Source organism: Meriones unguiculatus, chromosome X, assembly GCF_030254825.1.
Source record: "Meriones unguiculatus strain TT.TT164.6M chromosome X, Bangor_MerUng_6.1, whole genome shotgun sequence".
NCBI classification, from domain to species: Eukaryota; Metazoa; Chordata; class Mammalia; order Rodentia; family Muridae; genus Meriones; species Meriones unguiculatus.
This window is the reverse complement of record NC_083369.1, coordinates 98,163,694-98,179,461: the sequence shown is the minus strand read 5'-3', so window position 1 is coordinate 98,179,461 and position 15,768 is coordinate 98,163,694. Positions and strand designations below refer to the sequence as shown.

Here is a 15,768-nt window from a genome sequence, read left to right as displayed (position 1 = left end):
CAAGGATCAGATTATCAGGTTTGCAAAGCAAGTGTTTTGCCCAGTGAACCATCTCACTGGCCCAAGGTTCTAATCTTAAAATATGGTTTGTCCAGGCATTACAGCACAATGCATGGAATACCAGCACCCTAGAAGACTCAAGTAGGAAGATGAAAAGTTCCACTAAATGAACAAATCAATTAGTTAATTCAGTCTGTTAGTCATGAAAAATTCAGCTCAGAACCATCCACAACGTTAATGCTTTCATTAGTGTTTAAACCTCACTAAGTTTTTCTTTTAATACAGCTGGTATTTATTTATCCCTAGTCTTTGTGAACTGCTGTTTATAAGGCTGTGGCAGTCATCCCCCTCTGAATATTCTAGAGCCTTTATATTTTTACATTTATTTTGTGTGGCGGTGGTGGAGTGTCTCATAGCATCCATGTGGAGGTAGGTCAGAGGACAACTTGCAAAAGTGAGTTCTACCGCATTGTGTCTGGAGATCGAACTCAGGCCATCTGCCTTGGTGGCAAATGCCTTTACCCACCTGAGCTCTATCATTTTAATATGTATCTGAATCAGCATAAGCTGGACACTTCTGTCAGCACCAGGTCCTTTCAATCCATCTGTTGAAACTACTGTGTTCTGTTTACAACTCCAAGGTGATAGACTTCCTAAGACCACCCTCCATGTGTTAGCCTCTTAACACTGCCCTTCCTATTGTCTTGCCCCCTAAGGGCCAAAGATTCAGGCCACAACCTACAGATTCTTCAGTACAGCACACTTCCTATGCCTTGTCATGTAGAATAATACCTTTAGCAGTGTTAGGGCCCAGAACCCCAAAAAGTACGTCATAGGCACTGCAAAAACATGTTGTGCAGGACCCCAAAAACTGGAACTCAGCTGAAGAGGTTGCCAGCTTGCTGTGTGTGACTCCATGTTGCCGCCCCTCTGGGTCCTCTTATCAATCAGGCGAAGGGGCCATTACTACAATCCTTGGACACTCTGTGGCCAGAGCCAGGGTGTCAAGATATAACATAGCTAGTGTCAAAGGTCAGTGTTCTTTGTCACTTTCACCAACCTCCCCAGATCGATCTGATTAGTCAAAAGTTGTAGTCGGGTCCCTTCTCAGCATTTCCTCATCCATTTCCTCATGGATCCTAGCCACATCTCCCAACATCCCCAGATGCAGTTCAGGCCACTGATGTACAATTGGTATCCATGTACAAAGTGCCAGGTTCTTGGAATGGTGGGAGGGGTGGGGTGGCACTTGCAGTCCTTGAAGCAGCTCTTGTGTGTGGTGGTGGGGGAGAGCCTATTTCTACCTAAAAAGATACCGTCATTTGTAGACATTGATACTTCAATCACACATCTAGAAAGTAGTACTGCTAGTGTCCAAATCCAAGTCTGTGTGACTTGGATCAACCCCCCACATTGCTTTCTGAGCAGGAGTGTGACTTGTAGACTCAGTGGATGACACAAAAGCAGTGATGTCTGGTGCTAAGGAGAGAAGTCTTGCTATTAATTGCATATTTCCCTGCTACCAGTCATCCTACTAAGCTCTCTGGGACTGTGTCATATGCACACAATTTTGAAACAAGACATTCTCTTTTTAAGAATGAAGAAATACTTTCGATATTTGCTTAGGAGCCAAAATTTGGGCAGAGTGCAGGGAATCTTATGAAAGAAGGGGGTGATAGAAAGACTTGGAAGGGACAGGAGCTCCACAAGGATAACAACAGAACCTAAAAATCTGGGCCCAGGGGTCTTAGCAAACACCGATTCTCCAACCAAGGACCATGCATGGAGATAACCTAGAACCCCTGCACAGATGTAGCTCATGGCAGCTCAGTCTCTAAGTGGGTTCCCAAGTTAAGGGGAGCAGGGGACTGTCTCTGACATGAACTCAGTGGCTGGCTCTTTCATCACCTACCCATGTTGGGGGTGGGGGGGCAGCTGTACCAAGCCACAGAGGAAGACAATGCAGCCAGTCCTGATGAGACCTGATAGGCTACTGTCAGAGGGAAGGGGAGGAGGATCTCTCCTATCAGTTGACTGATTGAGGGGCATGGGAGGGGAAGAGGCAGGGAGGGTGGGGCTGAGAGGGGATGAGGGAGGGGGCTACAGCTGGGATACAAAGTGAATAAATTTTAATAATAAAAAAGTAAATATATAAATGAAAAAGAATGAAGAAATAAGCTTATCACTTGCCCAGGATTTGAACCCGGGCAAGGTGGCCTCATTCTACACAGTTAGCTATAAGTTACTATGTTCTTGTCATGATGATGCTTCTCTGATCAGTGTAGAAACTAGATATGTAACCCCATTTCTCCTGAGCGTGTTATGCAATAAACAGGTGTCTTCTAAAGCAGTGGCCACTCTGGTGGCTTTCCTTAATGGTATGTCCATTTCTGTGATTGTGCAGTGTCATAAATGACATACTAAAAATATGCCCAGAATAACCTATGAGCTGCATGACTTCAAGCAGCCTTAATCTCTCTCAACTTATGTTTCTCTCACCTGGAAAATGGGCCCAGCATTTGTTGTGAGGACATGTTTGCTTCTGAAGATCAGTGTTAGGGGCAAGCCACTGCATAGGCAGATGTTTGGCAGGCCTGTTTCTTAGGTAAGGAAGAAAAATTGGGGGGAGGCAGGTCATTATCTGTTACAGACTGTGGATCAAGTATTAGAGGTGGTTCTGTGGATTTTAGGTAATGCAACTTTTCTTTAGCACAATTTAGGACACCAGCTAAAGTTTTTCAGGCCAAATGCTGCTGTAGAAGCACAGAGTTTTAGGCTTACCCTACCTACAAGACCTGCAGGGACAAAGATAGAACAAAGAGAGCAGAGGTTGAGGGAATGTCTAACCAATGCAGGATGAAACCTAAGACCCACCCCAGGGAAGAGAGCCAACCCCTATCTCTATTAATGATGCTCTGCTATGCTTGCAGACAGGAGCCTACCAGAGTTGTCCTCTTAGAGGCTCCACCCAGCAATGGCTCAAAACACTGAGACTCATAGCCAAATACTGGGTGAAGCATAGAAACTCTACTGGAAAAGAAGGGGTAAAGATAAATGGACCTAGAGGTGACAAAAGCTCCACAAGAAGATTATCAGAGCCAATCAACCAGGGCCCAGAGGGGTCTATGGAGTTTGAAGCACCAACTAAGAACAATGCATAGTCTGGACCTAGGTCCTTTACTTACAAGTAGCTGATGAGCATCTTAGGCCTCATGGACCAACTAGTTAGGGGAGCAGGCCATATTTCTGACATGGACTACTTTGCCTGCTTTTTTATCACTTCCTCCTGGTGGGACTTCCCTACCAGGTCACAGGGGAGGAAGATGAACTCAGTCCTCATGTGAATAGATGAGCGGGGGTGTCTGGGTAGGCAGTCTCTCCTATTCTGAAAAATAGGGGAGAGGGGATGTGGGAGGGAGTGTAGGACTGGGAGGAGGAGGGGAGCTTATGATTGAGGTGTAAATTGAATTAGTTAAGTAAAAAATGAAAAAAAATTACTGATAGAAGTGATAGAAGTGAAGTTCTGTGCAGATTTAAGGGAAGTAAAGTTAGGATGGGGCTGAGAAAAAATAGAGTGGCCACTGACAGGAGGCCATGACAGTAACTCATGCTGGTGAGTGAGTTGGGAAGGAAAGGAGTACAGGGTGCAAGGGCAAGGCTAAAAGCAAGACAAGCAGAGCTTGCTGAGGTGGAGGGTGCTGGCATAGAGCAGAGGCAGGGCCTCAGAAACCTACAGAGGCTCATTGGTTTAAATGTGTTTTCACAGGTAATCTCTCTAAAAAGGGACATACCCAGGGGGGATGTCCCACATTCTTAATGGTCGGTCATAAGAGCCCTGGGTTCATGAGCCATCTGTAGCACAGTAGAGAAAAGGCTTGAGGTGGAATGACAAATGCTTCAGCTAAAGAGAGACCACTCTGAGCCCAGAATTTCTCAAGATCTCAAGAAATTAGACACCAACAAATCAAATAATCCAATTAAAAATAGGGTAGAGAGCTAAGCAGAAAATTCTCAACAAAGGAATATAGAATGGCTGAGAAACACTTAAAGAAATGCTCAGTGTCCTTAATCATCAAGGAAATGCAATTCAAAATAACTCTGAGATTCCATCTTATACCTATCAGAATAGCTTAGATCAAAAACTCAAGTGACAACATGTGCTGGAGAGGATGTAGAGAAAGGGGAACCCTCCTCCGTTGCTGGTGGGAGTGCAAACTTGTACAACCACCTTGGAAATCAATCTGGTGCTTTCTCAGAAAATTGGGAATAGCACTACCTCAAGATCCAGCCAAACCACTCCTGAGCACATACCAAAACGATGCCTCACCATTCGATAAGGACATTTGCTCAACTATGTTCATAGCAGCTTTATTTGTAATAGCCAGAATCTGGAAACAACCTAGATGTCCCTCAGCGAAGGAATGGATACAGAAATTGTGGCACATTTACACAATGGAATACTACTCAGCTATTAAAACCAAGCAAATCATGAAATTTGCAGGCAAATGGATGGAACTAGAAAACATCAACCTTAGTGAGGTAGCCCAGAAACAGAAAGACAGGCATGGTATACACTCACTAATAAGTGTGCATTAGCTATATAATATAGGACAGCCATCTACAGACCTGAAGAAGCTAAACACTATGGAGGATGCTTAAATCTCATTCAGAATGGCAAACAGGTTAGACACCAGAAGGGGTAAGGGAGGAAACAGGATGGGGGCCTACTACAATGGGTCCTCTGAAAGGGTTCACCCAACAGGGGATCAAAGCAGATGCTGAGACTTGGGGTTAAACTTTGGGTAGAGTACAGGGAGTCTTATGGAGGAAGAGAGGGGTGGGAATAGAGGGGACAGGAGCTCCACAAGACCAACAAAACTAAAAGATCTGAGCCCAGAGGGTCCTGCAGACTGATGCACCAAAGGAGGACCATGCATAGAGAGGACCTAGAACCCTCCTGCTCAGATGTGGCTGATTGGCAGCTCAAGTCTCCATGTGGCTCTATGAGTGAGGAGAGCAGGGGCTGCCTCTATCATGAACTCAATTGACTGCTCTTTGATCACTTGCCCCTGGTGATGTGGCCTTGCCATGTCATGGAGGAAAAGGATCCCAGCAGTCCTGATGAGACTTAACAAGCTATGGGCAAATGGCAATAGTGGAAAATTTCCCCTTTCAGTGGACTAGGGGAAGGAGAGGGGGGGAAGAGGGAAGGTGGGAGGGTAAGACTGGGGGAGTTGAGAGAGGGGGCTTTAATCAGGATGTATAATGAATAAATTATGAAGAAAAAAATTTCAAGGAAAAAGTTTCTGACATCCACCAAAATAGACATTATGTATGTATGTATGTTTGTATTTATTTTCCTTTGCCAGGGTGGGGATTGTGAAAGCCAAACACCTCCAATCCACCTTTAGCTGAAATGTGGCTTATCAAAGTGCCCTCCAGGCCTATGGAACCTCTTATGAGAGAAAGTACTGGGCACAGGAACTGAGCAGAGCAGGCACCCATTGACATTGCCATTGGCCTCTTGGGTCCTCTCAAAGTAAGACGTGGGACAGGAGAAGAGTGGATAGGTAAGAATATGAGCTTCAGATGTTCCGACTACCACAGGGGCACAGTATGTCAGGCCAGCCTCTCCCTCTGCTCTTCCCCCTCCCACCTTGGGCTCTGAACACAAGGAGGGTAGAGTTTGGGAGGGCAGGTGGTGAAGATACAACAGCACAGGGATCCTGAACTCTAGAGAGTCAAAGGGAAAGGAATGGAGGAAGTGAGTAAGAACCATGGATCCTTCTCAGGTAGCCTTCTCATCTGGGATTCTCTTCTTGCCTGTGCTATCCCGCCCAAATAAAAAGCATCAGTCTTGCCTCTTGTGGGCTGAGGAAATCCAGGAAATGCTTTCAGGCTGTTTCCTTTTGAAAAGTGGACCAGAGTGGTGCTACAAGCTTGTACATTGCACTGAATTGAGTATATCCTTGATGTCAGGAAGAAGGTTTCCGGAGTTGCTGGGGTAGCAGTATGTCAAATTCTCGTGCTTCCTTTGGGCAGAATAAGACAGGAGACATGTTTCTTCTATGCTGCTTTATTTTTGTAAGGATACACTGAAACGTTAGATGGAAACAGCTAATGACAAATGTGGAAATGAGGTGTTGGCATCTACAACCACTCCTACAGTAATATATGAATATGTATTTTCATGTTTATGCTGATATTGTCTCATTATATATGCAATATCATAATGAAGAGTACAGTTAAGTAGGCAATCCTGCGTTCTAAGGAAGCAGGAGGTGGAAAACAGTCCTGCCCTTGAAGGATGATGACAATCCCCAACAGCACCCCCAAGACTCAGCTAAACTCTGGAGGGAAAGTTCTAAAATCACAAAAAAGGGGACTTTGAAGTCTTCTTGAACACAGACAAAGAGCAGACAACAGCTAAGTTACAAGGAATTCAACCTGTCACGGTTCCGAAATGTATTTTTGTTGATGACAGCCCTGTGCCTGCTCAGGTACCCCTCTAGAGTTTTCGTCACTTCTACATGATGAATCTCAAAACTGCAGGATGTCTGAGGAGGCTCCAATATTGTCATGCAAGTTTCCAAACCGATAAACTATCTTACTATTCATTAAAACAAAACAATTTTAAAAAAAAATTTAAAAGGACAGGAGGGTTAGTTTTGTTAAGCTTCCAGAAGTAGTCACTGTGACATTGTTCCAAAACAGGCTCATTTTCTCAGCTCTTCTTAGACTTCCCAAATCACCTGTGCATTCCATACTTTAAAGTAGGAATGCTCAGAGAACACGCCACGTGAGGGAGTCAAATGTTAGTATGGGGGAAAAGTCAGTTAAGAATTACAGCTAAGTTCAAAATGTTAATTCTCTGGAAATTTGGGTTAGTTATGTGAAAGCACAAAAGAACAGAAGGAAGGTCAGAGTTTTGATGAGGAAGTTAGACCATGCGTTCTGGCAAGTTCTTTCACCGCCTACAGAAGAAGGTGAGCAGTGAGTTGGAGCAGCCGCTGCAACTCTTGCACAACAGTCACGTGACTGTGGGTCCCAGCTGAGCCCCAAAGGCATGTCAGTGGGAGCCTTATCGCCTATGCTTCTTGCTTACATCACGAAGTGGCTACATGTTTAGCACTTTTCTGTTCTATGAGAAACATGCAGAAGAGTCAATCTAAGTTTTTGTTTTCCCATTGCAGCAACAGAAATTATTTTTGCTGCAAGGTTGCTCTTTGCTAAATCCTAATATGATCATTGTGTGCCCTTGGTTGATTAATACTGTAAAATGGGAGAAAAAACAGAAAGAGCAACTTTCAAGAGGTGGAAACTCACTCTTCCCCTATGGATAGTGCAGAGGGAGTGAGCAAAGGACACAAAGCATGGTTCAAATACCATTTTACAGGACAGGAGCCCCTGTCAAGTTACAGCTTTTTGGCACAGTCGGGGCAATACACCTGCTCATTATGAAACACAAAGCGTTTGTTGGCCAGATTCACGGAGCATTTTTTGCAGTGGAAGCAGTAGTCGTGCCAGGATTGTCCTTCATAGGCCACCACACTGGAGCCTTTACCAAACCCTGAGGAAAAACACAAGAAAACAGAGAGACAGCTGAATGAAGACAGATGATGACTCCAGGAGTCAGAGATAAAATGACAACTTGCCCATTCATTGAGCCAACAGGCACACTGTCAGTGTCTGCCTGGCTCTCTGCTCCCCTCTACTGGACACGCATTGTCTCCCACCACGCATTGTCCCCCGCGCTGCCACTGTCCCCCTTGCCGCCGCAACCCTTCTATGGCTGTCAAGGACCTGAAAAGAGCTCAGCCAATGGTTTCCCTGATTTAAAGAACCCTTGTTCCCATGCCACCACCACTATAGCTCTGTGACGCGCACCGACCTCCCAGCATAACCAGTGTCTTTTAAAGTCAGGGCCATGGCATCAAAGTGGCCACCAGGAGGCAAACTTGGGCTGTTTGTGGGGTGTGCACTTACCGGGCCTTGAGGAGCTGCTAAGCTTCGATTTTTTCTATAAAGAACCACCACCCACGAGGGACAAGTCCTCTCTCCACCCGGATGCCTGCCCCGGAGGTTGGCGCTGGGAAACAGGGTGAGAGGCAAGCGTTTCCCGTGGCACACTGGGGGCTTCCTAGCTTTAGAGACTGGGTGGCTCACTCTTGACACAGTCCTTTTCCCTGAGGATGGCAAAAGTCTTCTCAAATGTACATTTCAAGGCTCCCCGGGGAGATGGGAAAATTGGAGGCAAGGGAAAGGGCTCGGGGCACGTGGATCGCGGCCGCAAGATGAGGAATGAAGTGATTAGCATTGCTTCTGATCATAAAAAGATTAAAAATAAATCAAAATGATCCTGCTTAAGCAGGCCCCTCTGCACTAGCCTTCCACTATGGGGTAGTACAAACCCAGGTTATAGCTTTCCAGCTTCCCTAACCCTCCCCATTCCCTCCTTTTTGGCCCCTCCCCTGCCACTAGCCCCTCCCACCTATTTCCCCTTGCCCCCGCCCCATCACCCATTTTCACCCCTGTGCCGGGCTTTGCTCCCAGGCTTGTGAACTCCCGGCATGTTAGTTTTCAACAGTAGTCAGGAAGTGTTCTGCCTTGCAAGGGTTAACCTGGCCTGGGAGACAATCCAAGCTATTGGGGGGGGTGCCTTGGGAGCCACAATGGTAGGGGCAGAATGGTATTGTCTGGGGGTCTTTTTGTGGATGGAACCGACGCCAGGAAGATGAGAGATGGTTACCATGCGCAAAACCTAGCCTGGCAGACTTAGCAAGGACTCTTTAGCCTACCAGTGATGGGGTTCTTGCATCCAGCACACTTCTTGGCCACAAAGTTCTTGTAGCAATCCACGCAGTAATACTGGTCCTCCACAGCAGTGAAACGCTGCCCAGCCAGCTTCTTAGAGCAGGTAACACACACAAAGCACTCGGCATGCCAGGGCTGATCCTGGTAAGTGATTCCTCCAGATGTGATGGCCTAGACCAGGGAGTGTAGCACCGGGATTCAGATTCAACAACCAGGCACTGTGCTGGGTGCTTTGGTATATAGTATCTCATTTCATTACCACGACAGCCATGGGAGGCAGGTGCTATTATTATCCCCAATTTACAGATGAGGACACCGAGGCCCCTTATACAGAAGGTGAGCCTCTTCAGAAGGAAGTGAAGTAGAGGAAGCAGGCCTCTAGAACCAGGGCTGCCTGGCTCAGAATGGAGGGGCACAAAGTTGTGATGCTGCTTTCTAACTCCAGGATCCTCATCTGTAAAATGGGCATAATAATTCCTAAGTCACAGGGCTATCATGAAGATGGAATGAGACAGATGGTGTGTGTGCAAGTGCTCTGAAAACAGTCAAATACCAGGGAGACATTCAATGTAGATCTACCACAACATACCTTGTTGCATTTCACGCAATGCTTGGCAAACTTGGTCTCATGGCAAGTCACACAGTAGAAGTCCTCCCCTTTAGGGAAGAAGCTTCCGGTCCCAATGACTTGCTTGCAGTTGCTGCAGGTGAAACAGTCTTTATGCCAGATGGTGCCCTTGTACTCCACGTTCTGGTCTCCTGCAGGGGGAAGCAATTGTATAGCCCCATTGACAGGCTCTGTAGTGAGCTGCATCTGCTCAGCTTCCCAGCCCACCCCCAGAGGTGAGGGGATGCAGGCCCTGCAGTCATTGGCTTCCCTCAGTCTATCCAGGTGCTACTTGCAGTCATGCCAACCCAGGGTTCTGTCACAGGTGGGGATCCTGGCAATACTACTTAGGATGAGGTACCTGAACCTCCACTCCCACCTCCACCAATGCAATGCCTTAGAGTTTCACTAGGGGGGGTGCCTAACCCAAAAATGCCTGAGGAAGAAGCATGCATGGGTCACTTACTACACCCAAAGGAGAAAATGCTACATACTTTTCACTTCATTCTCTTGTCACAGACTGTTCTCTCCAGTGCTCTTTAGTCTCCGAGTGTATGCGTGTGTGTGAGCATATATAGGTACGCATATATACATGTATGTATATGTGTACATATATATGCTAAAATCTCAAAGCGGTTCACAGCAACGTTAGCCCCATCAGGACAAGCAAGCATACATCATGTCTTCCCTCAGGGTGGGAGGGGGCCAATACCTGCCACAATGGCCTTGAAGCACCCTTTGCACCTGGGGGAGTCCTCCCGAGTGGCACACTTGTTGCACAGGATCTTGCCATCCTTGGACACAAAGGTCTCACTGGCCAAGGGGTGAAGGCACTTGGCACAACGGAAGCAGTTGTCATGCCAGTAGCGATTCTTATAGTGCACCTCCTAGACATCAAGCAGAGTAGGGTGGCCAATGTGAGGGGCACTGGGAGCAGTGGCATGAGCCTTACCATCATACACCAGGTTCTCCAGGGTCAGGTGACTACTCACTCAGATGTCAGCCCCTCCACGCGGGGATGCCCCGTGGTAAGTGCTTTTAGGAGTGACAGAAAGAAAACTGTGGTGAAGGTGAGAGCCTCACAGTTCCCAAAGTATGTAAGAGTACAGTTAGGAGAGACCTCATCACAAATGTAAAATCCAAAGTGCTCCAAAACCTCAAGCTTTTTGAGTATTAACAGATCTCAAAAGGAGAAAAGTACACATCTGGTCTCATGTGCCAGGCCAGTTAAAATGTCTAAAATGTCGAAACAAAACTCAGTTTATTCTGTGTCCCTGGGAAAAGCAAGACCTTTCCAGTCCATTCTGCTACAGTGCACAGATTTTTTTTTCTTTAAAAATATATAACAACAATAAAAGAAAAGGAGGCCAGAGACCACGAATTTGAGAGAAAGTGCACAGGAGCTGGGGGATGCCCAGAAAGAGTTGGAGGGAGGAAATGGGAAGGAAAAAATTATATAATTATATTTAATTAAAAAAAGAAAATCATTGTTTAAAATCATCTTCACAATATGAACACAGAGGCTATATGAAATGTAAATGAATTTTGTGTTTACATTTGGGTATCATTATCAAGATCTTCCATTAAATATGCAGAGGTGTTATAAAATAAGAATCCAAAATCAAACACATTTGTTGCTGAGCATTTCAGATAAAGCCACTCAACTTATGCCACGAAAAAGTTGGCAAAGGCTTTAGTGGGCCATCTAGTTCAAGGCCCATATTGTTACTGTTTTAAGTTAGGGACATCATAAGCACCATGGGGATCAGAGAATCTGCCTCAAGCACTTAAAACTGTTGTGATGAGAATTCAAAATGGTGGTGTGGCTGGCAAGGCTTCAGGAAAGCACCTGAAGCCCAGCCTGCCCTATTTCCCCTCAGGGATAAGAGTTACCTTGGCATCAGCACTTATGGGCTTGCGGCATTCCACGCAGGTATTGGCGCAGAACTTGTCAAAGCACTTTAGGCAGCAGTGGTGGCCATCTTTCTGCACATACTTTTTCCCCTGCAGGGGGTCCCTGCAATAGTGACAGTCGAACTTCTCAGACATGGTGCCCACCTTATAGCTGGAGGGACCTGTAGGAACAAGCAAGCAGAAGAAATGTACAAGGGGAAGCACTGCTGCCGTGTAGCTGGGAAAACCCTATGGGTCCTTGGGGCCCAGCTTCCACTTAAGCCTGGCTAGTTATCAAGTGTCACAGCAACCGATACTTCACTATGGCTCCCAGTAAGAAAATGCCTCTAATTTGAACTCCAAGTATCACATGTCAAGGGCCAGTAACTCCCTGGGGACATGTCAGAATTACTGTGCTGACTCACAGAGGACACTAAGGAGGACAAGTGGACCAGGGCTTATGCTGGTTAAGGTCACCACCCCAGAGGGATTCTGGGAGATTCATCCATTGTTGAACAGTGATCAGGAATAGAAACGGGAATGGAAAGGTGAGGGTGGGGGCAGGAAAAGAAGGCAAACTATTGGACAAGACAGGAATACCATATGCATTACAACACTGGTCCATGTGCTGACCCCTAGGCTAGCACAGACAGTTCAAGAATGAAGTCCAGCAGGGGCTGGGACCACTGCTCCCACAGCTACCCACCACTAGCAAAGCAGAAGCTTCTCTGACAGCTGTTACTTCATACTGTCACCTCATATTGGGGAGAATGGTGGTCTCACTTCAGTCCTGCCTACACAGCTCTATTAATCAGAACAGATACTTAACAGCTAAGTCATTACCCCCGGGCACACTTGCAGCCCTCATGAACTTGTTCCAAATGTTTAAGGGTACTTGAAATCCTGCAGTAGCAGCTTCAGTCCTTGAAAAGATCCCAAAGCGTTTTGTCCCAGATAGTTTCCCGATGGCTGAGGCCAGGGCAACAGCCATTCTTGCCTGGCATGGGTACAGTTTGCAATTATTTTGTCACAGTGAGGTGCCATTTTGTGACACATCAAAATCATATATCTCTCAGGTCAAGCCAGTGAGAACTGGCTTATTTATTGAGGCATTAATTACATTTTGGCATATTTGCTGTTCTAAACAGCAAAAGTTTCAAGTATAATCTGAAAAAAAATCTGACTTTTGCAAAGGGTTAAATCATTCCAAGAACCTCCTCCCTCCATTCCCCCCTTTGCTCCCCATCCGTACCCCAGCTGTGGTCCTAGGTAACCATAAAATAACAAGCTCCTTTGCCAAGTCATTTTTCTAAAGAATCCTCCCACCAGAAAGGGTTTTTATTAGTTCCCACTTTCTTTACACGTAATGCTAATTTTTCATTCCCACTAAAAAAGAAATTTAGATAAGCAAACAGACAGCAATTACTTAATTTGTGTTAGGAACACAAGAACTGAAAGTATTTTAACGCAAACTACTCACCCTGCCCCTAATTTAGTGAAAGAATGCGGGAAAGAAATGAGCAGTTGTCTGCTACTCACCGCTGCTCTGCCACCAACTGAATGGCCCCAAGCTCTTGCTTTGGGTTCCATTCCCAAGTCTTTTTTTTTTTTTAAATGTAACCACATGTCCAAATTGTTTGGATTCTGTTGCCATAGGCAACCAAATAGCAGAGAGTGAGCTAAGGAAACCACACCCTTTGTCTGGGAAACTGCTTGGGCTGCGGCTGGTGAACCCTCACTCAGACCCCCATCAGTCTCTTATGCCAGTCACTCAACAAGGCCATGGAACACACACAATGCCCGCTGGCTTACACTTCCACCACCCAGGCCCCTCATCTCAGAGAACTGACATAGGAAGCAAACAAGCAACATTTTTGTGCAAAGACAGTTCCTTGGCACAGCTGTATCCCTGTCAAGTCAATAAGGGAAGAGAATATTTCTTGCTCGTGCTTTTCTCCAAGAACCCCTAGAGATGTTCCCTCATGTGCCTAGGTTAGATACAGAGTACATCCACACAAGGAAGTCAGGTCTACCTCCTTGAGCTACCCAGTTATTGTGAGGCATCTGTTCAACTTCCTGTGGCCTACAGGCACAAGTATCTGTGGCCAAGACAGCCTATGAAAAATCCCTTTCCATTTGTTCTGGCTGGTCTCTCCTATTCGTTTTCTTATGCCATGTGGAAATTGTGCAACAATTGTTTGTGTACACCAGTAAAGATGTGCTTAGGAGCAGGAGCCCTGTCTAACACACATGAGTCCCTGGTTTTAGTCCTTCAATCATTTAAACCACAAACTGAATAAAATGAGAGTAAACACAAGGAACTCAAGTCGGCAGTGGCTCCTAAGTGCCATGGCAAGGAAATAGTACTGCAATCCTGATGGAATTGACCCTCCAGAACCTATCATCTTGGGCCATATTTGAAAAACAATCATCCTCCCTTACCAAGTTCTCTATTTCTTGTTTAATATCACTCTCTTAATGTCTAAAAAAAGCAGGATTGGAGTCTAAATATTTCTTTATTCAAGAACTATACTGTCTTTCCATATGAATTTGAGAATTGTTCTTTCAAGGTCTGTAAAGAATTGTGTTGGTATTTTGACGGGAAGTGCATTGAATCTGTAGATTGCTTTTGGTAAGATGGCCATTTTCACTGTGTTAATCCTACCAATCCATGAGCATGGGAGAGCTTTCCATCTTCTGATATCTTCTCCAATTTCTTTCTTCAGACTGTCCTTTAGATCACTTTCTCCTAGCAGGATGGCCTTTTCAGGCCACAGAGGAGAGGGTGAAGACAGTGCTGATGAGACTTGATAGGCTGGGGTCAGATGGTAGGGGAGGAGAACTCCCCCTTTCTGAGGAATAGGGGAAGGGATGGGGGAAAGAAGGAGGGAGGGTGGGACTGTGAGGAGATGAGGGAGGGAGCTACAATCAGGATATAAAATGAACAAATTATAAAAAATTAATAATAAAGAACTACACTGATTCCCACCTAAAAGGAGTCCTACCTTTTGGCACTGCTAAGCTATAACTATGGTTTAAAATACAGGTTCTGGCATCACACAAAAGTAAAAAAAAAAAAAAAATGCTAGAGAACACAGCAAATTTCATTTATAGGTATCTGATGGTTTTATTTTGACTTTTTTGGGGGGACAAACGCAATAGCCCAGGCTGGTCGTAAACTTGTAGAGAACCTTCTACTTTGACCTCCTAAATGTTGAAATTTTTACAGGAATAAGCTGGTTTCTAGGTTTTCCAGATGATAGCTACACTATGGTTCAGAGCACCAGAGAGATACCTGCCAAGCCTTCCTTACTTTAAAAGCGTGTATTTTCAGAGACAATCCCAGGAGCAAGTGTCCAGCCTTTTGACCCTGTGACACGATGCTGTGAACTAAAAATGTGTTGGGGGCACATTCATAGCTATTCTGGGATGCATGGAAGCTGCAGGTTGCAGGCTAAACATGCCTATACCAAAGTGTATTGAAAATGTCCATCAGTGAAAGCACACACTTCCACTTCCTTTAAATGACAGGGTCTTAAAGCACACCAAACATATTAAATGAGTCAACTCCAAGTTAATGGTTCCAATAAAAAGGGCCTCGGGTCTCAGTGCTTTTAAGTTTTGTGTCTCAGTGTTTTTAAGTTTTGGCTTTTGGCAGTACATCTTTGTCTTTTTGTTGTTTTGGTTTCTGTTTGTGGTTTTTAAGACAAGGTTTTTTAGTGTAACAGCCTTGGCTGTCCTGGAACCCACTCTGTAGATTAGCCTACCTTTGATCTCAGAGATCCACCGCCTCTGCCTCCAAGTGCTGGGATTAATGGCATGTGCTGCAACCACCACTACCTGGCTATTTATTTACATTTTAAAAGCCGGAGAAATCAGGATCACCTCAGATTCCCCACTGCAGTATACTTAAATCTAGATTCTGTATGCAGCTGGAGAAAACATATTTCAAAGAGACTATTTTAGGACTGATTTTGAACAGTTGACAAGTCATTTCTATGTGTAGAAACACCTATTAATCAAGAAAAGATAGATATGACTAGGAATGTTGGCTTTATCACCTAATGCTAAACAAGATGGACATACAATATTAGTATTGTCTATATTAGCATATTAATGTAGTATTAATTATTAATATTATTAATATTAGTATTAGTGTTAAGTATTAGTATTAATTATTAATATAGTATTAATTAGTATACTAATACTATATTAGTAATGTCAAACTTACTAACTTTATTTGTTTTCAAGATGTCTAAGTGAGATTTTGTGCAACCTGAATTATCCAACCTGAATTAGTTTCATTTGTCTAATAGTATGATTAGTTGGTACAAAAGTATTTCAAACCCTTATAAGATGTTTTACTACAAACCTGGAGTGGTATATTCCTCCTGGTGAGATAGTCACTACACCAAAACATCGCATAAAATATAGGTAATATGATCAAGACCATT

General features: G+C 44.9%; 1 protein-coding gene across 12 annotated transcripts in view; it reads right to left on the bottom strand.

Annotated features, from left to right (window-relative positions):
• Nucleotides 1-6,060: 6,060 nt before the first annotated feature.
• Fhl1 (four and a half LIM domains 1) overlaps nt 6,061-15,768 on the bottom strand; it is a 63,548-nt gene continuing 53,840 nt past the window's right edge. For 10 of the 12 annotated variants that reach the window (XM_060375744.1, XM_060375739.1, XM_060375745.1 and 7 more), the window contains 6 exons: nt 11,315-11,496; nt 10,134-10,308; nt 9,404-9,573; nt 8,799-8,985; nt 7,987-8,186; nt 6,061-7,570 (listed from right to left, as the gene is read on the bottom strand). In XM_060375744.1, coding sequence (XP_060231727.1) covers nt 7,487-7,570; nt 7,987-8,186; nt 8,799-8,985; nt 9,404-9,573; nt 10,134-10,308; nt 11,315-11,470 — 972 coding nt within the window. In that variant the 5' untranslated portion in view covers nt 11,471-11,496 and the 3' untranslated portion in view covers nt 6,061-7,486. The remainder of the gene's footprint in view (nt 7,571-7,986; nt 8,187-8,798; nt 8,986-9,403; nt 9,574-10,133; nt 10,309-11,314; nt 11,497-15,768) is intronic. The other 2 variants (XM_021664821.2, XM_060375748.1) reach the window with 2 other exon arrangements.